General features: G+C 42.0%; 3 protein-coding genes across 10 annotated transcripts in view; 1 reads left to right on the top strand and 2 right to left on the bottom strand.

Moving 5' to 3' along the window:
• wdr25 (WD repeat domain 25) overlaps nucleotides 1–4,445 on the bottom strand; it is a 40,284-nt gene extending 35,839 nt beyond the window's left edge. The window contains exon 1 of the mRNA XM_061256497.1: nucleotides 3,015–4,445. Coding sequence (XP_061112481.1) covers nucleotides 3,015–3,653 — 639 coding nt within the window. The 5' untranslated portion in view covers nucleotides 3,654–4,445. The remainder of the gene's footprint in view (nucleotides 1–3,014) is intronic.
• A 241-nt stretch (nucleotides 4,446–4,686) lies between these two features.
• On the top strand, nucleotides 4,687–14,249 carry LOC133134442 (tryptophan--tRNA ligase, cytoplasmic). Of its 3 annotated transcripts, none has more exons than XM_061250645.1 (11): nucleotides 4,687–4,776; nucleotides 6,067–6,198; nucleotides 6,871–7,081; nucleotides 7,280–7,388; nucleotides 7,898–8,017; nucleotides 8,873–9,055; nucleotides 9,920–10,020; nucleotides 11,065–11,177; nucleotides 12,696–12,869; nucleotides 13,156–13,296; nucleotides 13,898–14,249. In XM_061250645.1, the coding sequence occupies exons 2-11, from the start codon at nucleotides 6,085–6,087 to the stop codon at nucleotides 14,054–14,056; spliced, it is 1,425 nt and encodes a 474-aa protein (XP_061106629.1). In that variant the 5' UTR covers nucleotides 4,687–4,776; nucleotides 6,067–6,084; the 3' UTR covers nucleotides 14,057–14,249. The 3 variants fall into 3 exon arrangements, with proteins under 3 accessions (XP_061106629.1, XP_061106626.1, XP_061106634.1); XM_061250642.1 differs by having other exon boundaries at nucleotides 4,709–4,776; nucleotides 6,041–6,198; XM_061250650.1 differs by having other exon boundaries at nucleotides 4,714–4,780.
• Nucleotides 14,250–14,737: 488 nt separating this feature from the next.
• Nucleotides 14,738–21,881, bottom strand: slc25a47b (solute carrier family 25 member 47b). Of its 6 annotated transcripts, none has more exons than XM_061250660.1 (7): nucleotides 21,505–21,881; nucleotides 17,947–18,070; nucleotides 17,796–17,839; nucleotides 17,614–17,685; nucleotides 17,336–17,518; nucleotides 16,576–16,837; nucleotides 14,738–16,472 (listed from the first exon to the last, which is right to left on the bottom strand). In XM_061250660.1, exons 2-7 carry the CDS (start codon nucleotides 18,023–18,025, stop codon nucleotides 16,201–16,203), a joined length of 912 nt encoding a protein of 303 aa, XP_061106644.1. In that variant the 5' UTR covers nucleotides 18,026–18,070; nucleotides 21,505–21,881; the 3' UTR covers nucleotides 14,738–16,200. The 6 variants fall into 6 exon arrangements, with proteins under 6 accessions (XP_061106644.1, XP_061106651.1, XP_061106667.1 ...); XM_061250667.1 differs by lacking the exon at nucleotides 21,505–21,881 and adding an exon at nucleotides 20,898–21,142; XM_061250683.1 differs by lacking the exon at nucleotides 21,505–21,881 and adding an exon at nucleotides 20,280–20,448.
• Nucleotides 21,882–22,346: the final 465 nt, after the last annotated feature.

The following is a 22,346-nucleotide window of genomic DNA, read 5'->3' as shown; positions in this document are numbered from 1 at the left end:
GACACTAGACAGAGCTACAAGTAGGAGAAGGCGAGCATTGCTGAGCTGAATGGCCTGTTCTCATCATTATGTTATGTTATGTTACAACACCACATTAAATCACAATTTACGATGTCATTAGAAGCTAATGTGCAGTCCTTACATAAACTGCCATGCCTGTTGATCTGTCAAAGCTATTAGCAGCAAAATGTCCTCTACCTCCATTATGCAAGGCTCACTGGCTGACAGCGAGCTCCATGAAGTCCAAGAACCAACCCAAGCACATCATCTGCGAGAAAAATCTGTACCTTAATGGAACGGTGCAGAGCCACCTCCTAAATCATTTACTTACTTTACTTCCTCTTAAGTCTCAATTTCACCTTCATCTCTTCTCTGGCAATATTACCAAACCCCTGCTCATTAAATCATATCTGAAGGAAATGGAAATGATACTGGATATTCTACCCTAAAAGTAGAACAATCCGCACTCTGTTTAAAGAATATTGTATTCAGCAAAGCTTTGATACAAAACATAGGCTAACCCACAGACCTGAAATATTCAATGTACTCTGTTATAACTTTTCATGAATTTATGTTTGAAGCATTAAAAGACTTGAGTTCTTCAATAGGTTTGCAGGATGAAATACTTCTTACTCATTCCATCTACAGGGAGAACAAATGTTATAAACAGGGGAGAGGGCAGGGTTGAGTACATGCCTACACGTCACAAGAGATCATGCTCTTCACACGAGACTTAAAATAAGCCTTTTCACATCTGTATTGACACCGCATTTCTACCAGGGCACAGTTTACCCCAGCTCTTACTAGCACTGCCCCAGAACAGGTTCAGTTTGGGCAATCCACCAGCTGAGCCAAGATGAGTTCACTCTTTCATCAAGCTTTCAGGCAAAACACCGTACTTTCAGTTAACTTTAACTGCCCAAATTGTTTGGGGTAATTGTGTTCTACCCTCACAGCAGGATATACTTTTGGAATTGCAGCTTTAATACAGTACTACCAAATGTAAAATAGAAATACACATACTGCTTGATACTTTCTGTTCTCACAGTAATAATAGGACCCTAGCCAATTGATGGAATGTACAGAGATTACCTCCAAAAATGCAAGCGAGTTTGGGGCCACAACCCAGAACAGCAGCTCTGCAATGGCACAAAGCGAGAGACCTATCCATGCGAGTCCAATTTAGCTTAACAAAAAAGCAGAGGAAGCCCTCATTTTGAACCTGTTCTGGGCCCGCTTGACAGCACAAACACACTTATTACTATCAATAAGAGCATATCTTTAAAAAGAAAATTAAACAGTTTAAAACATGTATTCTCTGGGCCAAAGCACAAACCTAAGGTTGACAACAGTATTTGACATCATTCCCCTCACCAGCCATGGGATGTGGGACTTTGACATATCATGTGCCTGAGCACCTGTTTTGCCCATTTGAATTTGGCACGATTGCAGACATGTCTTCAAAGTCATAAATATGTTCTGCATCATTTCTAAAGTACTATCCTACTATACTGCGCTAAGAACAAATGATCAGCATTTTGCATCCATGCATGCCATAGTATAAATATATTGCCAAAACGAGCAATAATACGAGTAATAATAATAATAGTAGAAGTAGCAACAGAAGTATTATTACAACTTCTTATGGTTATTCTTATCATTCTGGTCATTATTGTTGTTGCTGTAACTCAATCAATACAATTGTAGGTATACTTTAACAAGAAGAGAAGAATTCAGTTTCCTTTTAAGTTTAATTTTTACAAGTCGAATGCATGTTTCAAATAAATGGTAAATGTTATGAGTGTAGCAGGTTGTGGCTCCACAGTGCTCGCCTAATAGGCCTCACCATCTGTCCTACTTTGTTTAGCCAAGACCTGCAACAAACTGGAGATGCAGAGCACTCACACTCCTACATAAAAAAGAAGCCCTGCATGAATATTTAAATTGCTAATTATACAGAGCTCTACTGACGGCCGGAATACTGACACATACATGGTCTGCGATTTCCAAAGGGAGAAAATATTTATTCATCGTTGTCTGCATCGCTTAACCTTTCCTCTTTTAATGAATGACTCATCATCCTGGCAAGCTGTGGCATAAACACTCGTGTTTGAGAGGGCGGGCAATTTGTTAGCCGTGGCATACTTGAGAACAAACTGGAAATCTGCTTTTGTAAATGTATCTGGTGTTGCAAACATATTGAGTTTCTCCCTTTTCAGCCTCAAGGCCAGGACGTTCCCACTGTAGGCCTCTGTGACGCTGGTTATTATAATACTGGCACGACATTTTATCATAAGAACTGCACAAGAGTTTTCTTTTGTGTGCATCTGTAAAGAGCTGATGTCGTTCCCGTTTATGTGCTGTTGTACTAGATTTTTTTCAATCAACTTCACTGTGTTTTGTGCTAGCAACATCAGCCTTCAGGCAAAATACTGCAATTTCAGTTGACTGTCACTTCACAAAACGCTACGGGTTACTGTGTTCTGTCCTCAACATCTAATATTTTTTGTACATTTTAACCTTTGGTACAGTACTGCCAAGCATACAATAACAATACATGCACTGCCTTGTAATTACTTTCTGTTCTCAGAATAGGTCCCTAGTCCATCGATAGGACAAAAAGATATTGCCTGTTCAGGGCCACTACGCAGAACAGCAGGTCTGGAATGGTGCAAAACTGGTACAAATGAAAGCCATATTCATGGGGGAGCAATTTAGCTAAACAAAGAAACAAAGCAATCTCTGCAGCATAATACAGAATCGACTTTAAACAGAATGGAAAACAAGTAGTGAAACAATGGTACCATGCTCATGCACACAATTTCTATAGAAACTATGGTTATTTTGGGTCCTAGTGACAAAGAAAGTCATCTCTATGTTCAATATTTGACTTTTTATCTATTAGAACGACAATCAACATTATGGGACTTATTGGGGTGCTTTTCCAAATGTTATTTAAGTCTTTATGAATGGGATCAAAATAAAATCGCACCACACCAATCCGTTACGTTTACCTTGGCTGTACCATCCATCGAAGCAGACAAGAGTAGGTGGCTGAGGTGGGGCACTGGACACCAGTGGATTGCGTTCACCGGACCCTGGTGCGCCTGGATGCGTAGCCGCACGCGCCTGGGTAGCTCCGCCCCGCTGCACCGCATCTCCAGGTATGGGCGCACGCTGTCCGACACCTCCATCAGCAACTTGGAATTCGCACCCTGGTCTGGAGAAACGGTGGCCGCTTGGGGAGACTCGGGCACATCATTTCCCCCAAGCTGCGACAGCCTCTGTCGCTTGGGAATATAAGGTTTCACCACTGCCATGGAAGGCTGAGGCCTCTTCACAGAAATAGCACAATCAGAGTTCCTGATTGCTGGCCTTTCAAAGCTAGTGCTGTTTTGAGTCCAAGGCTGAGATATAAACTCACTGAAATGTCCCGAGGCTGTCATATCACTGAATTGTACCACTTCAAAGCCTCTATCATGTGGATTGAAAAGTGGCCTGTTTTGACTGCTGAGGCTCAGTCCAAATTGTTTCTGTGCTCCTCCAGAAAGGCCTGCCACACTGTCACTCTTGGCATTTCCTTGGTCAGTCCCTTCCTCATTTGGGGGATCATCCTCTTGGTCAGAGTCCTCATATGCCACCAAAGAGGTCATTGTGTGTTGACAACAATTTGAATCACAAGGGACAATAAGGCATTCAAACTGTGACCACTAGTTTTAGTAAAATCGAGATCACCTACCTATTGTTTAAAATATGCTTCAATATTTGTGTTGCCTGGTAAGATGTGGTATTACTAGCTTGAGATAATTTTCACCAGGTTAATAGAGGAATCGCTTATTAATTTATATACAAATATATTTTATATGAATAGTAACACTAGAGAGCCACCTTCTGGACGATTTAGGTATTGTACTCATTCGTTTGTATGCGGCTAACTATTTTGCTGAAGGATGTATGGCTCATTGTACGATGAAGCTAGTTAGCTAAATGCTACTTACGAAATGTTAATTACCATCGTCGTAGGTAAATTCGAAAAGATTAACGTTAATTCCTCAAAACCCATGTAGAGGATAAACTGGGTCTGGGATAACCATTAGTATGTAAATAACGAAGTAGATTGAGTAATCCGTTTAAACTGCTTTTAATTTAGCAAAAACAAATAATCTGTTGACAATTAATTTACAGCTACCTACAGGAGTTTTCAGCACCTAGCTATGCTGCTCGGCTGCAGTCTCTCTAATGCAAATGAGCTAACTAAAACACTGTGCTGTTTGCTTGTAGATGCAGCTTGCTTTAATATGACTGCAACAAATAGTCGCCAGTATTACAGACAACTGCATTGCAATCTATGAGTGAACGGGCTCTTCCTTCAGACCGACCTGACCACTAGCCGCACTCACTAGCTTCATTTTTCATTCACTTCTCCAAAAACTCCGCGTTGTTTTCCTGGTGTTCTTACAATTGGGCCCTACGGGAAACTGTTCCGATCGTTCTAAGGTGCCGTTTAGTGAAGGAGAAAAACCAATACAAAAAACAAATATATACGTGTATTGGCTATGACCGTACTGTGAATATATGAGAATACATAGTTTCAAAATATGATTAAATAACTGGCACGTTGTGAGCTGTTAGCTGTTTGCAACAATACAGCAACACCAGGACCATTTTAAACACATATAATGTTTCTGTAAATACGATTATATACGTTGCACACCTAAACTGATGCAAGTTGAATGAGGGTAACGTTTAATGTTACCGGTCTCAGATTTGATATAGGTGGGTGAGCATTCATTAATTATATCTAGATGGCAATTCATTAATTCACTTGACATTAATGCATATGTGTTCACCAATGCGGGTTAGCTTACACGCTTAGTGATATTCTGATATTCCTTGCTTAGTAACGTTAGTGGTCACTACGTCGTCATAAGTGTGCCATGCTAACGAGCATATGGCAGATGGCAGATTACTGTAACTATCAACTGGTTAATTTAGCTGCTCATTAACGATGTGTCTACGTGTTCATAAAATTAAGAATGTCTGTAAACCTTTGACTATAGCTAATGTTATTGTTTGGTTATTGAACACATAGATTATTTTTATTTGACCATTTATTTATACAGATAGATTAAACGGTAAATTATTCCACCGCGTTAGTCGGTTGCGAGCTAACATACCAAGCTAACGAAATGACATGTGAAATGTACCAATTGAAAGTTTTCTTTGACACTTGTAATTGTAGGCTGATAACCTGCTATATACACTCAGTGAGCACTTAGCTAGCTACAAAATAACATAATCATAATACTGTATATACACTCAGTGAGCACTTTATTATTATAATTTTTTTTTTTTTTTACCTTCCTGTCAGCTTTGACCAGTCTGGCCATTCTCCTCTGACGTCTCTCATTCACAAGGCGTTTCTGTCAGCAGAACTGCTGCTCATTGGATTTTTTCACGTACTACTGTGAAAATCCCAGGAAAACAGCAGTTTCTGAGATATTCAAACCACCCTGTCTATCACGAATAATCATTCAACGGTCGAAGTTGAATGGTTGTTGTGAACATTATCTGAAGCTCCTGACCTGTATCAACATGATTGTATGCATTGCATTGCTGCTATAATAAGTAGGTGTAATAAAGTAAAAATGTTCAAAATAAAGGGCTCGGTGAGTGTATGTTCTGCAGAACAGTTGGACAGCCAATGTGTAATGTTCGCTGTTAGACTAGCAATTCAGCTCAGTTAAACCAGCAACTGGAGGTTATGAACCTGTGAGAGAAAAACATGGAGACATTGAATATCTCACTATGTTTTCCTACTTTCTGACTAAATCACACTGTTTAAATTGCCAGTAATAGATATAATAGCAAATATATTTACTCACAGGAATCTGGGTATTTTAGTGATGTACAGTAGTCATTTGTGTCATCTTGAGGAAGCATGATCAGTTCCGCTTTAAGTCCTCTGGGAGCCTACAGTATTTCATAATAGTATAACCTAGGTGCATCAGGTTTTGGTTTGGATTGTACCATTTTGCAGGATCAGTGATCAGTTTCTTCTCTCAGCCCTGGGCAGTGTTGAACATGACAGACTGTCAGGCAGAAGGACCTGGGAACATGACACCAATGGAACTGTATGAGAAACTGTCAGCCCAGGGAGAAACAGTCAGAGCCCTAAAAACACAGAAGGCTGACAAAGTAAGTAGGGTGACTGTTCCTTTGAGGTTGAATGTTGCCTGTCTTTTTCACGAAGTTGCATGGGGGTTCAGAACACAAGATGTGTGTTAAGTATGTTGAAATAGGCCATTTTCATCCCCACTTACAGTGTGTGCAATGGCTGATGTTTTTACCTGTTGAATACATGAGTGCTGCCAGTGGAACAGCCCTCTGCTTGCTTGTTCTGTTCTACCTTACTGTGGAACAAAACAAGGATTTGCTGTGGGTTTCTTGCTTTTTGCCGGTCAATTTTCTACCTCTAGGGCACGGGTGCATACTGGTTTTTGTTCCAATTGCCTTGTTTTTAATTTGCAGCTCTATAAATTACCGTGGTTCAAGCCTGTACTTGAGCACAGTAAAATCATTAGGTTACTCTTGCAGTCTTCAGCTGTAGCCGGCACTCATACACATGTCAGATAATATATATGATTGAGTCAATTAAATAATTAAGACCAGAAGTTGGCACAAAATCATGAAATGGATCAGCCCTTGTTGTGCACGGCTCTAGGGACATATTTAGCTTTTTGAGTATGTTCTTGGTTTGCCTCTACTGTATATTGATGTAGACTGACATGCCTCAGGATTTCTTTGCGAATGGTAAAGGGAGAGATGCCATTTCCTTAATTTTATCGATGTGTGGTTCTGTGTTGCCAGGCGGACATTGATGCTGCAGTGCAGCTGTTGCTGAAGCTGAAAGTGGACTACAAAGCGGTAACGGGTCAGGACTACAAGGCCGGATGCCTGCCCAGCGACAGCACCCCCACGCAGGACAACGGGCCCTCCACCGGGGAAGACGAGGACACAGTCGACCCCTGGAATGTGTCAACCTCCAGTGCCAAAGGAGTGGACTATGACAAGCTGATTGGTGAATGAATGCACATAGATCGTCTAAGGGAAAAGGACCATGTATAACAGCGTATATCTTGCGCCATATAGCCCCAGCCCACATTTTGCCGACCACGGTATAACTTGTTAAGAGGGGCAAACCCTAAACTTGATAAGCTCCAATAGGTTTACTTTAATGGTTCTGAGTTTGACTGTCTCTCTCTGTCTGTTGTTTCAGTACGGTTTGGCAGCAGCAAGATTGACCAGGACCTGGTGGATAGAATAGAACGTGTCACGGGACAGAAGCCACACCGCTTTTTGCGACGGGGAATTTTCTTCTCCCATAGGTCAGCAGAACCGTGGCATTTACTGATCTGACTAATCACAGCCTAGTCTTCAGTTATTCAGTCTGAGTGACTACTTAAGATGCCGGTCTAGGAATTCAAGCGTGCACTAGACCTCAGGAATGTGCTTCTATCATACCGTCATCATATGTAGAGATATCACAGTACCTGTTATTCAAGTATTGTTTCCTCCGGGTACTCCGGTTTCTTTCCACAGTCCAAAGACATGCAGGTTAGGCTGATTGGAGTCTAAATTGCCTGTGTGTGAGTGAATGTGTGTGTGTGTGTGTGTGTGTGTGTGTGTGTGTGTGTGTGTGCGATGGACTGGCGACCTGTCCAGGGTGTATTCCTGCCTTTCGCCCAATGTATGCTGGGATAGGCTCCAGCCCCCCTGCGACCCTGTTCAGGATAAGCAGTTTAAGATAATGGATGGATGGATGGAGGTGGATGTGAGGGGAGGTATGTCCTCAACTCTCTCACTCTTTCTCCCTCTCTCTCTTTCTTTCTCTCAGGGATATGCACCAGATCCTGGATGCGTACGAGAACAAGAAATCCTTCTACCTGTACACAGGGCGGGGCCCTTCTTCAGAGGCTATGCATGTGGGCCACCTCATTCCCTTTATCTTCACAAAGTAAGACCTGCTGTCAGCACAGTGAATGTGTGTGTTTTCTGGATACCTCCTTGTTATCTGCAGCACAAGGCCCACAAGGCATGGCACCAGTTGGAATGTACACTGATGTATGATATGTACTGCATTTTACCACACTGTGGTATTGGAGGCAACCTATAGCCTAGTGGCTAAAGTGCTTGACCTGGCCTGGGACTAGACGGTTGGTGGTTCAAGCCCTAGTGTAGCCACAATAAGCACTTAACCCCACATTGCACCAGGGGGAATTTGCCCCTGCTTAGTCTAATCAACTGTAAGTTGATTTGGATAAAAGCATGAGCTAAATAACTGTAATGTAATCTAATTATTGCCATAATTTGGTGGGCCAATGCAAATTGTGAACATTCTACATTTAATGTAGCTGTCTGTAATGGATGCATGAAATTAATATTTTAAAATAAGAGAAAAACAACTGAAACAATGTGAACCGCATTGGATCACTCAAGTCTGTTGTCATTGCATGCATCCAATTAGCATGTTTTTGACAGGTCAAACTCAGTTTCCCAACCACATGTTTAAATGGTAAATGGTTGGAATTTATATAGCACCTTTATCCAAAGCGCTGTAGAATTGATGCTTCTCATTCACCCATTCATACAAGCACTCGACACTTCGACACAGGGGGATCGAACCGGCAACCCTCCGACTGCCAGACGACTGCTCTTACTGCCTGAGCCATGTCGCCCCAGGGTTTAAGGGTGCGCTCCACCACAGTTGAGTGGTTGGGCAATAATGGTACTGTGTGGTCCGCAGTATTGAGCTTCACTTGGTGCTGAAGTGTGTACGATCATGTTACCTGGTCACCTGCCCCTTTTCAAGATGGCTGCAGGACGTGTTCGATATCCCACTGGTCATCCAGTTGACGGACGACGAGAAGTACCTGTGGAAGGACCTGTCATTGGAGGAGTGCCATCGCTACGCTGTAGAGAACGCCAAGGACATCATCGCCTGCGGCTTTGACGTCAACAAGACCTTCATCTTCTCCGACCTGGAATACATGGGGTACCCCTCTCTTACCGTCTCACTGACTGGAGTCTGATTGCAACACATCAGCTTCCATATTCCTGTCTTGCTGGTTGTTGGGAAACAACCCTTAAACCAGGCGTTTTTGTTTTAGCCCAGCAATAAGACACTTGATTGTGCTTCTCAATGTCTTTATTGAAGACCATGATTAATTAATTAATTGAATTCAGTTGTCTTAGTGGTGAGCTAAAGCAGAAACCTAAACCCACATTGGTCCTTATCGGATAAGATTCGGATGTTGGACACCAGGGGGCGTGTTCATGCATTAGCACCTCAGGATAGACCTGGAATTAGCACAGTCCTTATGCCACGTTTACTGCAGTGGATTCAAGTGGATTTGGCATACTGATGGGTCAGAGATGGTCCTATGACCTATCACCTGATACTAATCCACCTGTAGTATCCCTGTGCGTGGGTGCTGTACAGCGCACTCAAAAAAGCCTGATTTTTAAAGGTAGAACTGTGAGCTAATTTCATGAGTAATTCCTGCTAGCTGTTTTGAGGGGGTAAAGGCAGGCCCTGTCACTTTTGTAGGGTTACAGGAGGCCGCAGATTAGGGGTGCACTGATCTTGACAGGATTTTCCGATTCAAGCATATAAAGGGAATTTCTTCAAATCCAAAATATACAGTCAAGCAAATAGGCACACATATATTGTATGCTTTCAGATAATTCACCAGCAGCTAGCAAATCTACTGTCCATGTCTGTCCTGTTCAAGTTTAGGCTGCACAATAAGGATGCATGCATTATATATGCATTATGTTAGAATATTAGGTCTAGGTCTAGATGTTTGATTGGTGCAACCCCCGACTGCAGATAAATGTGATTTCTCACCCTTCTCAGAATGAGCCCAGGATTCTACCGGAATGTGGTCAAAGTACAGAAGCATGTGACCTTCAACCAAGTCAAGGGCATCTTTGGGTTCACTGACAGCGACTGCATCGGTAAGCAACACGAGAACGGCAGAGGTGCGCGTTTACAGGTGGAGGGGTGTACTATAGGACATTCAGTGGTAGTTTATTTACACTCGCCACACTGTTCACATGCTGCATGTTTCCCATTTGCTTTTAGAGTAAACAGAGGTTTTCAAAATAAAGGTGGTCATGCGATGCTACAGGACAATGTCCTGAAGTACCACAGGGAGTATCCAGCATTGTGATAAAGGAGTTGTTGTGTTGCACTGTTTGTTTCTTGTTGGGGCAAGTGGCTTGACCTGAACTGCTTCTGTAACTATACACATGTATAAATGGTCAGCATGACCTTTTTGGACTGGGACAAAGCTCATAAATAGTGATAATGTAGGTACGTAGTAGCTTATGATGTTAGAAAGCCAAGTCTCTTACCTTCAGTTTTGTTTTTACCCTGAGTAAAACGTGGTTACCATTGCTTTTAATTATTGAAAAGCTGTCCTGTGCCATCCTGGTGTTCAGTTTGCTGGGTTAAAATGTATCCACTGTAGCTCTTTGGTGTGATAATGTGCATTTAAAATGTCCTCGGGTCTAAGCTGGATTCTTCAGGGTTCATCCGAGTCTCGACCGGTCCAGCCTTTAAAAATGTTTTATTTAAAGGCCACAGATCAATACTGGTGTGAGCTATGTCCTACAGGTTCACAGCGCCAAGGAAGCTCTCATTCTGAACTGCCCCCCTTTGACAAAACTACTTTTTATTATGACTGATAAAAGGAGTCAGAGGCACCAGCTTCTGCCCAATCTATTCTTTTCTTTCCTTTTATTTCTGTTAAATGTTGTGTTTGGTGACAGTTCCATTTAAAAGTGCTGTGCTAAATAAATTGAGATTGAAAAAATTGATTTAAGAACTTTTGGTATTAATGGTCGTGCTTAATGATTCATGTGGCAGTCAAAGATGTTGCAGGGAAAAAAGCCCAATGATGGCCAAATTCAGAACTTTTCATAGACTTCTAGTCTGCTGTGAGGTGTGATCTCCCTGTCCCTCTCTCTCTCTCTCTCACTCCTTCACTCTCACCCCAGGCAAGATCAGCTTCCCGGCCATCCAGGCCGCCCCCTCCTTCAGCACCTCCTTCCCCCAGATCTTCAACGGCAGGAAAGACGTGCAGTGCCTGATCCCTTGTGCCATCGATCAGGTCAGCCAGCCAAAGATACGGCCTCAACACTGCCCTACAGAGCGCTCCTTAGCATGAATAACCATTAACCACAAACCGTGTACCGTGTAACAGTTAAACTTCACAGACTTAAAAAGTTAAAGAACAATTGTTGTAGCTAAATGTAATTTGGCACTACATCTAGTTGGGAGCTGCTTTGTTCCAGATAATTTTGTCCTGTCATAGTCCTGGGTTGTGACTAGCATATACACTCAGTGAGCACTTTTAGATAGACCTGTATACCAGCTTGTTAATGCAAATATTTAATCAGCCAATCATGTGGTAGCAACTACATGCATACAAGCATGCAGACATGGTCAAGAGGTTCAGCTGATTTTCAGATCAAATGTCGGAAGTAATGGGGAAGTAATGTGATCTAAGTGACTTTAATTGTGGAATGATTGTTGGTGCCAGACACGGTGGTTTGAGTATCTCAGAAACTGATCTCTGACAGGAAGGTGACAGTAACACATTACACATAACACATTACAACAGTGATATGCAGAGGTTTTTGCCAAAGCTCTAAGTGGATAAGCTACAGCAGCAGAAAATTAAGTCTAATACCTAATACAGTGTTCACTGAGTCTATGTACCTCTTAAAATGTTGCCTTTTTGAGCAATTTCTTGCCTGTCCAGAGATAAGGGCATAAATAGGAGGATGTATGTCCTTACTATGGCATTAAATATTTATCTTAGGGGAACGTGTTTGTCCCTGAAAGCACAAGCTGCCAGCATGTAGTCTCCCATATCCTGGGTTACTTCAGTTTTGCCTTGAGGTGGAACTACTAAAAGAACATTATCTTTCTTCTGAAGCCGTGTCTCGGCAAGGGAAAGAAAAACAGGTCTACCTAGCAGAGCGCTGCTTTCACAGTCAGTGAATCCACTGCAACTAGTTGACCTCATCATAGTGGGGTTCGTGTGTCATTGACGCACATTATATAAGGAGAGAAACAAAGGATTTGGGGATGGTTACTGTTCTCTATGACCACTTTTATCTTTTTTAATAATCATTGTTGAAGTGGCAGAAGTGGGTTTTGTTAGCATTTAATGGCTGCAAGTCTGGTTTTCCTTAGAAATGATTTGTCAATATCAGTGTTGGGTTTCATATCCTGTAAAGACTTTCCTAAAGGCATAATCTGCCTATTTGCAGTTTCTGTGTTTGCATTCGTAACAGATAGCATATTGCACAATACTAATATTAATCCAAACTTGGATGTGGCGATAAGCCATACCTTAAACAATAAATCAATATCAATAGAATGTGTAGTGCAAGGGGGGGGGGGGGCGATTTGGTCAAACAAAGGCATATCATGGATGTATTAAAATTAGTATATTTAGGTTAGTATTATCGGTAATGAATCGCTATGGTTCAGTCTTTTTATAAAGATCCATAAAGGGTCATTTGAAAATCATACTTCATGAAACATTTCATTACTGCATCCACACGTTTTATCACCATGACAGCTGTAGCTCCGTGTCTCCCCTCTCTCCACGCCCCAGGACCCGTATTTCAGGATGACCCGTGACGTGGCCCCTCGGATCGGCTACGCTAAGCCAGCCCTGCTGCACTCCACCTTCTTCCCCGCCCTGCAGGGCGCTCAGACCAAGATGAGCGCCAGCGACCCCAACTCCTCCATCTTCCTGACCGACACCGCCAAGCAGATCAAGAACAAGGTAGCGGCGCAGGGCAGGGCAGCATACGGTCGGGGGGGGGGGGGACTACAGCGGTGTCCCACCTCTGGACTGAGACTGCTGCCTTACTGAAAACCCAGGGCGGACACTTCACTTACTGCACAGGCTGACTCAGTGTAGATTAGTCAAAGGTTATTCCATTAGTTCTGGAATATGTTTTCAGAATCCTAAGTCAGTCCATTGCCATGAAAACGTCAACGTCATATGCCTGCAGCAGGGTAAAAACACCACAAGCAGAGCTATCACTTTTCCCTCTGTCACTACACAGATTAACAAGCATGCCTTCTCGGGAGGCAAAGACACCATAGAGGAGCACAGGAAGTATGGTGGAAACGCGGACGTGGATGTGTCCTTCATGTACCTGACTTTCTTCCTGGAGGATGACGAGCAGCTGGAGAAGATCCGGCAGGTAAGGGGAGACATTTTGGCTCTATGACACGCTCTCTGTACCACTCTTACCTTCCATCAGCACCCCAAGGCTCCACAAGCCATTAGAGATAATGTGGCAGGCTGACAGATTTATAGCTGTGATTATGTATCACCCTCACACACTCGCCAGCAGGGAATCAGCACCTCGTGATGATATCTTTTCCTGAGAAGCATTGCATGTGACACTGTTCAAATTCATTGAGATGCGGAAGCACGGCAAATTACGCAGCCTACCATAAACACAAAGCGCTGTTATCAGGATGTGTTTGTAGATCACTGCGAGTCATTTTATGACTCTGGGAAAGACTGTGGGGTAATAGTTATGGAAGTGGGCCTGTAGACTAAAGGTTGCAGCTTGACACCTTAGTAGATCACAGTACTTATACAATATGTACTGCTCCAGTGAATATGCAGCTCTATAGAAAACAATCATGATTAACATGTAACATGGCCTAGGTACGATGCCCGTGATAAGCACTTGCATAGTACCAATATCACAAGAATGAAAAATTATTTTGGCCCATAGTTTGGGTCCATTAGACCAAAAGACACCAAAACTTTCATTTTCTCTTTCTCTCTAGGACTACAGCAGTGGAGCCCTTCTAACGGGAGAGCTGAAGAAAAGTCTGATCGAGACCCTGCAGCCCATGATCACGGCCCACCAAGAGAGACGCAAGCAGGTCACAGAGGAGACCGTCCGCCAGTTCATGACTCCCCGCCGGCTAGATTTTAACTACTAGCGGGAGAGAATTTTGCGAGAGCGAGTTAGCCATCATGATTCAAATCGCAAGTCATTTACCACCCGAAAGTAGGTCAAAGCAAGTGGCTTCCTCTGTGCCCTGGCAAGACGATGTTGCTTCCCAAAGCCACAGTGCATCCAAATCATGTCCCCAGCTGTACAGTTTATGTCTAATAAACTGCCCGTTAAAATAACCCGTGTTTGTGTTCACTTATTTTTAGTGTCGTTAGCTCTCACGATGCGTCAGCTATTGATATCCAGAATGTATTGGTGTGAAACACACAGGCAGTCCCACTATTTGACATTTTTTTAATTCACAGCAGACTGTTGATATTGAGCTATATCCAAAAGGCCGTATTGTACATCAACATCGCTATGTGAGGATATGCAATAATGAAAAGGAGATTGGGCTGTTGTGTGTGGCATCAGACTATCTTTTCCCTTTTTTATAGCTGAAAGAAAATTCTGAGAAGTGAAACCCAGGTTTCAGCTTGGTTGTAAAACAAGCTATGTTGTAATTCAAGAAGTGCATTTGGTCGCAGGCATGGACATGTTCTGTGAGCAACAGAGAGAGTTTGCTTGCACAGAAGTGCACACAATTTCCCTTTCACTCACGTTATGTTTTTGTTAATTTTATTAAATAGATTAGAGAAGAAATATATATATAAAAACAATGGATCTGCATAATGCTTTTATCTTCACACATTTCTTATTCACACATTTTTCAAATCACGCAATAAAAACCTTATTTAATATTTGACAGTTAAATTAACACAATTAAAAATAAACTAACCCAATTAAATAAAAAATTAAACATAAAAAAATAAATCACCACACTAATCAGTGTTTTTTTTCTGGCAGTCACATTTCTCAACCATTTCCGTCAGTTCTAAATCAGAGTATTCCTTCATGTGTCATATAATATAAAATCTTTGCTTATAAAATGGTTAACTTGGTCATCTGAATGTGAAGTATGTGCAGTATGCAAAATTATTCACAAATATATCATTTTAATTCTGACGGGCCTTAAAATGGTACTCGTCAATGTCTAGCCATTTCCCACATTTCATATGACAAGTACAGGCCTGTTCTGTAGGAATCTACTACTGCAACGGAGTCTTGTGAGCAGCAGAGAGAAGCCACACTTCCACTCGCCTGCAGACAGCTGAAGGTGCCGATTTGACTATTGATATATAAACTACACTGTGCTACTGTACCTATATGTCTAGCTATGACTTTGCATTCTAGTATAAGCTCTGATCATTTACTTGAGGCTGTACATGCCTAATTCAATTTTTCTCCAATAGCTACATGTTTATTGACTATAGGACCCAGAGCCGACTGACCATTAGCCTCGGAAGACAATGCATGACCCTCACGTTTTTCTCCAGTTTAATCAATTTTCATACCAGCAATAAATACAGGTTCGGTCTCCTACATTTCCCTTCTTAGAAAGCAATGAGGTGTTCAGTCTCGTTTGCAAAGACTGCCTTGAGGCCTCCCAGTACATTCCTGAAACAGGTCTCCTCAGGTATAGCATACCAGAGAAATTGATAGCAAATATAACCATTTTTAGAGCTATGTTCAAGCATACTTGTAGACTCTATCACTATACCGGTTTGTTTAAAAGTGTTAATATGGAGGCACCTCAAAATAAAGTAGGTACAAGCTCATGTATTGTAACAAAGGCATCACTATCAGTATTGACTTTGACCAATCTGGTGAGGTAGCTAGCTCAGTGAAAAATACAATATACCATAATACAAATGGCTGGAATGATTTCAACAACAATCAATGGACATTTACGAAAACAACACTGTTGTTGCACTCACCTTAAAATTTGATACTGAATTTGATGCATTATCTTTTAAAATGTCTTAAGAAGTATTGGAAATAAAACCCATGGGGCCAGATTTACTGCTGCGAGCTTCATGTACGTAAATCCGGCCCTTATATATTCCCACAGTATATTCCCACACTCAAATAATAAATTATTTAATTCATGACTACCCCAAAATCGTCAGAAACAGCATCTGTAGCTACTGTCGTTAGGTTAATTTCCATGATCTCCTATGACCACTTCCTCCAGACCTACAAGCACTCCTGGAGAGACCAGCCATCAGGCAGGGCCACAGCTGTCTAGGGTCACATCCTGAGGATGTACACCACCAGCTCGTATGCACCGAACACGGACATGTTGACTGGGAAGGCACGCAGGTAATTGAGCCCCAGGCCCTTGAAGAAGACTCCGGGGCCCTCTTTGCGCAAGCTCTCGGTGATGCAATGTACAAAGCCTCTGTACCTCCGCTTCCCCATCCCGTCCACCTGCAGGCGAGACTTGATCACGTCCATCGGCGTCCCAAAGGTCCAGCCACACATCCCTGACAACCCTCCGGCCAGCAGAACTACCGTCCACCCTGGAGGACCCAACATACACGCCACACTTACACATATCAGTGGTTTTTAATTCCAGTCAACTTGGAAATTTGTGAAATTTTGGTTGTTTTTTTAGGACCTTACCTGGCTTCTGTCCAGCCGGTGTCAGCCACTCACAGATGATGTTGTAAGTGAGGAAGTAGGTGGCGAAGGAGGGGCCGTCCCGGAGCGCTAGAGCATTCGCACCCTTGTACAGGCCCAGGACACCCTCCTCTCGGGCAATAGACAGCAGGCAGTGCACGGGCCCGCGGTATTTGGGTTTGGAGTGTGAGGCTGAGCCTTGATAAGGCTCCGTCTGGCACTGAAGGCGTACTTTCACAATGTCAGCCGGGGCCATCACTGATACCTTCAAGGGGTAGATAAATATAACCAATTTTGCTGCTCGGTATATTCTTTAGGGTCAAGGCTTGCAAAATAAACGGGCTGAGCTAAATAATTTTGTATTACTTCCTCAGCTGCGGGTGCTGGCCTTGTTCTATATCTGTCTGAGCAGAAATACACAAACAGGATATGAAAAACATGGTCCAGTCAGTCATATCCTGTTTGGTTTAGAACGTACACAAAAACACATTCCGGCCTGTATCTCTAGAAAAAGAGATAGAAGTTTAAACACCTGATATTACCCTGAGAAATATTACAAAATTTTCTTATTCTAAAAATACAAGAGATGAGTCATTATACATATCAACAAATAATCACCTGAAAGCAACCCACTGTATGTACAGTGACAATAATCAGTTAGGATAATCAGTTATATATATAGTTAGTTATATATATAGTTAATGGAGGAATTGATTGTTCAACATAATTTCATTTGCATCACATTGGCAAGAGTGACCATTACCTGCGCAACCCCTCCTGCTAATCCGGAGAGGAAGATATCCAGCTTAGAGGATGGGCAATCCAAACTTCCGCCACGCAACTGACGCAGGCACTGCAGGCAGTTCCTGTAGGTCCCGAACACCACAGAGGAGCTGATGGAGACAGTGGAGACCGGCATGGACATGCCTTTGTAGAAGCCATTCACCTGATGAAGATCAGTGAATCAGAACCATCACAGCAAACACACCAATAAGATGGACTCATAAAGCACTGGATTTCACTGATAACCGTCATGCTTACCCCTTCCGTTTTACAGGTGCTGCGAATACACTGCCAAACACTTGTGTATTTCCTTTGGGTCTGTATTCTCACCTGCAAATACATGCCTATTAAAAATCTTTCTTCATGAACATACACATATCGCATATAACTACTGTAGATAGACAGACACACACATTTCTGAATTGTAGTGGTATCTTTACCTTAACTGTGTCCAAGGGGTACCCCACGGCCACTCCCAAAGCCCCTGTGAAAAATATTGACAGTAAAAATGAAACCTCTGTCCCAAGCCCTCCCTAAATACATGCATGGAAAATTAATGTCCAAAAATGCAATGTAGTCAAGTGGCTCAACCTTTTAAGATGTTGCTCTTAGGTGTTGGCCTTAGGTCTGGATTGCTGACTGTAGTGCAGGTTGTCCCAGAGAGCAGCATATAGCCACAGCCATAGTGGTCGCACTAGCCCATGGAATGCAGCTTCTTTGGAATGCAAAAATCTATTTTATACTAATAACTGCACACTAATAGAAATTATATTTTTCCAATATGCCAACTCACAATAATAAGACAATAAATTTATAGCATCATAACTTCATATACCATAGTTAAGGAGACACAAGGTAATTGAGAACTGTACAACGCTCAAGTGTACATCATTTTGACAGCCTTGGCCCAGGAATGAGTTACATTACAAATAATAATCATTTGTTATTCAGCTGATGTTTTTTTATTCAAAGCGACTTACAGTTTCAATTAGACTAAGCAGGGGACAATCCCCACCTTCTGGGCCCCAGTCATGCACCTTAGCCACTAGGCTACTAGGGCTGTGCAATATGAGCTGGTCCAGAATGCTGCAGCCCGCCTGATCACCAGTCAGCCCAGATTGGCTCGTCACCCCGCTTCTCATTGGCCTCCACTGGCTTCCTATTGCCGCACACATCCGATTCAAGGCCCTAGTGTTGGCATTTCAGGCTGCTAAGTGGACTGCCCCACCTTACATACAATCCTTGATCACTCCCTACTCCCCAGCTAGACCACTCTGGTCTGCCAGCTCTGGTCGCCTTATGGTTCCCTCTCTACGTGCACCTGGCGGTCGAGCTGCACGTTCACGCCTGTTTTCCGTTCTGGTTCCTCAGTGGTGGAATGACTTGCCTACCACTGTCAGGACAGCAGAATCCCTCCCTCTATTTCGACGCAGACTCAAAACACACCTTTTCAAACTCTACCTTAGTCCTCCCTCCTGATTTCCCCCGCCCCCCTTTTCTGATATCCCTATCCTCCTTGTCTAACCCAAAAAACAAAATAATAATAATATTGCACTTATGATGACGACTATATGTTTAGAACAGCATTCCATGTGTATTTTCCTAGTTATGGATGTGATGCTTTGACTTGTGGAAGAACATATGCACTTGTAAGTCGCTTTGGATTAATGTAAATGTAATATGAGGAAAATCTGCGATAGGCGGTAAAACAAACGTCCCGCCCTTAGAGCTAGATCTTAATACTTGAACTAAATGTTCTGACTTGATCTTCTCTTGTCATCACCATCAGACCTTCCTTGTCATGATTATCATACCCAGAGAAACCCACCCCTACTTAATAATAACTTCACTCATTTAATGACAGAAGATTGTTGGGTCTTATTGCCTCCAATAGGCCAACTCACTAGAATGCTGCCAATACGCCTATAAGAGAGTCAAAGAATATGTCAAGACCCAAATTTGTGCAGTAGTTTGACACGTCATCACAATCAAAGCATACAGCCATATTTCCACTAATATGGTGCAGTATCTAACATAACATGATATATGACATAAAGGATTTACAAATTACTTTGCTACTATGTTAGACTATGAAAGACAAAAGCATCAGGAATTACCGAGGTTAAGTTACATTGATATTCCATATTCAGACATTCGGCGAACGGGAAATCTTGGAACCGTCAAAAACGTGCATAACTAAAAAATGTGAAACGACCTGTTATTTTGCTTTAAAATCTAAAAGTAACTTTAATATACTTTAAGCAGTGGCATAGAAATCAAGATGTGCAGTGGTGCGGATGTAAAAACTTACAATACAGATGTGTTCAAATGAAAAATAACTTTTTATCAATGCCACTGAGCTTATTGATGTATTTATTAAAATTCCTGCCATATGATCAATTCTTTATTTTTCAAAAAGCTATTGAGAAAAATCTGAAACCTCAGGCCCAGGTTGCATATTTGGCCATAATGCTGAAACCTTTCCCCAAAAAGGAAGGTTGTGAAAGGTGATCTCCGGGACAAATGAGAAAATCAACTTGGTTCCTGGACTTCCAATGAAAATTGGAAACGCTTTCGAGAGAACTGAAAAGCCTGGGCCCAGTTGCACATTTTTGTCATCTATTTGGCCTGAAATGCCGAATAGATGACTAATCAACGAGATGGCCATTATTAGTAGCTAACTATAAGCTAATGTTAGCTCGCCCTACAGTTGAAGTTTCTGTTGCCTATGCCATCATATAACTGTTACAACACTTAAAAGACCGTCATAGTTATATAGTGAATACCATAATTAGACACTGTGACAACATGAACAGAAAAAACAATACTGTTGAAAATAAAAGGTTGACCCGTCTGTATAGCCGATGCGAACTTCGGACATGGGACTCCGCCAACTCCTCTGATTCCGATCCATATAACGTTACCTCTGGCTCAAACCAGAACGGATTCATTGCCGTATCAGGATCAGCGATCGTCTTCTTTTCACTCAGCAGAATCCGAGTAATCCGAGTTACAGAAAATGTCGTTTTATTCTTTATAAAATATCTAAATGCAGTCCATTTCCATCATATTTTCAGCCATACTAACAACAATTTCAGTGTCATTTTAAGAAAGACCTCTATAATAACAATAACTGGTCCAATAACTGTTTGGGGAGAACTGCATGTCCCCATTACGAAATATAATGAAATATATTTTATCAGCTTTTTAAAACAGGTTTATATTTTACAGTTTATTGTAAACTATACAACTGTTCGTTTATAGGCAAATGAATGTCATTAAATTGATTTGTTGTGTTAATGCAAAAGAACAGACGTTATCAAGTTTCCACGTTTGTCGTTATCAAGCCCTTGTTAGACGGTCCCTAAATCACTGACCCATTGCTTCCGTAAAATTGCTGATATTTGCCGTGCGTCTCGCGGTAGTTTTTCCTATGCACTTCGAACCAAAAGCAAAGCTATAAAAAAAGAATATTTATTTTCGGGTGAATACAAGTGTCTGGAGAACACTGATGGCGTAAATAAAGATTTATTGGAACTTACCCGAGCCGGATGCCTGAATATCAATCTAACATAACCTCGGTTCAGGAATTCACAAGCTCGCACTGTGTAGCATAGGCTATGCCGCCTAATCCTTTTCCCGAGAACTTGTAGGCCAGTGTGACTACAGAGGACGTTTCGATTCAATGTGAATCTACTTCGGCAATCACACAAATATTCCTATGAATGTGTAGCCTAATGGCGTCGTAAATGTTCAGCTATAATCAACTGAACCAAACTGCAATCACATTATAATCTAATTGTTTTCGGCGGACGACAATATAGCAACTAGCTAGTCTACAGAAGCAAAAAGGTCAAGGTGTCAAATGGCGAACTCTTCAACAATATACGGAATGAATGAAAGATATAGTTACAATACGTTTACGATTAGTTTGCCTACTCGCCGCAACTTTTTGACAAAAAATAGGCTACAAACGACTGTTTGTTTGTGTCCCGTACTGACTCGATGGCCACTGCTCTCCAATCATATGGGTCAGAGTAAACAATGAAAAAATTCGGGAAAGAACAAGTAACGGGATCATCTGCATCACAAATCGGCTATGGAAGAAGAGATCCGAGTGTATATACATGTATAAAAAAAGGTGTTTACCTCCAACAGACCCGGCTATGAAATCAGCAAAATGCATCCCTCTTCTTTCTCACGCCAATTGATAATGATATAAAGTCAAGAAGATTCCTGCCGAGCTCGAATTCATGAGAAAGCTCAGAGTCGGCTATGTTTTGATACGCGGTTAGTCGTAGCTATATTTTAAAATACGGTTTATGCTAAACTGGAACATTCACAAGATATATCCCTTGAAATTATTGGCAACATTGGACCCACTGCCCACCTACCACACGCGGTTACAAAAAAGGAGTATTAATTCTAAAACCGAACACAGCCGAATACTACCGATTGTGATCATTGACCCAAGTGGGCTGCCGAATGACAAAGATGAGGAGTCATACGTAGCTTAGCTTGCTATAGGCTTGCTATAGGTACCGTATAGCCTACTTTTGTCAAATGCCGGTAGCATATTATAAACAACTCAGATAAAATAAAATGAAAAATACAACTTTTAACATAGGCATTTGCTTCAGCACCATTTTCTGACATTTGAGCTCGTACTGATAACGTGTGAATTAATTAGCAAGTCAACTGAAAACCTGCATTTATCTGTTACTCTAAGACTGCGGTGCACTGCAAGGGTCGATCTGTTTCAGCATTTTGTGGCAACTTCTGCTCTTAATTATTTAATTAGCTCCATCATGTCTAAATCTGATATGCGTATAAGCACAAGCTCCTGTCACAGATTGCAGGTGTACCCAGTGCAGGAGTGAACCAGTGTAGTTTATAAGAGCGGTCAGAAAACTGGTTGCAACAAAAAACAGCTCGTAGATCGGCCCTCCTGGACCGGAGTTGTGCACCCCTACTCTAGGAGCAATAAACGC

The sequence above is a fragment of the Conger conger genome, chromosome 1, assembly GCF_963514075.1.
Source record: "Conger conger chromosome 1, fConCon1.1, whole genome shotgun sequence".
Lineage (NCBI taxonomy): Eukaryota > Metazoa > Chordata > Actinopteri > Anguilliformes > Congridae > Conger > Conger conger.
Note: the sequence above shows the minus strand (reverse complement) of the source record. Positions and strands in the feature narration are given on the sequence as shown.

Excerpts from the sequence above, each read along its gene's own strand:
- slc25a47b (XM_061250660.1), bottom strand. The coding sequence starts at position 18,025 with ATGCTGCTCTCTGGGACAACCTGCACTACAGTCAGCAATCCAGACCTA. Across the intron at positions 17,686-17,795 it reads ACCCCTTGGACACAGTTAAG|GTGAGAATACAGACCCAAAG; the intron begins GTAAAGATACCA and ends ATGTATTTGCAG. Across the intron at positions 16,838-17,335 it reads TAGCAGGAGGGGTTGCGCAG|GTATCAGTGATGGCCCCGGC; the intron begins GTAATGGTCACT and ends TACCCCTTGAAG.
- LOC133134442 (XM_061250642.1), top strand. The coding sequence starts at position 4,734 with ATGAGGGTAACGTTTAATGTTACCGGTCTCAGATTTGATATAG. Across the intron at positions 7,389-7,897 it reads GGAATTTTCTTCTCCCATAG|GGATATGCACCAGATCCTGG; the intron begins GTCAGCAGAACC and ends TCTTTCTCTCAG. Across the intron at positions 11,178-12,695 it reads TCCCTTGTGCCATCGATCAG|GACCCGTATTTCAGGATGAC; the intron begins GTCAGCCAGCCA and ends TCCACGCCCCAG.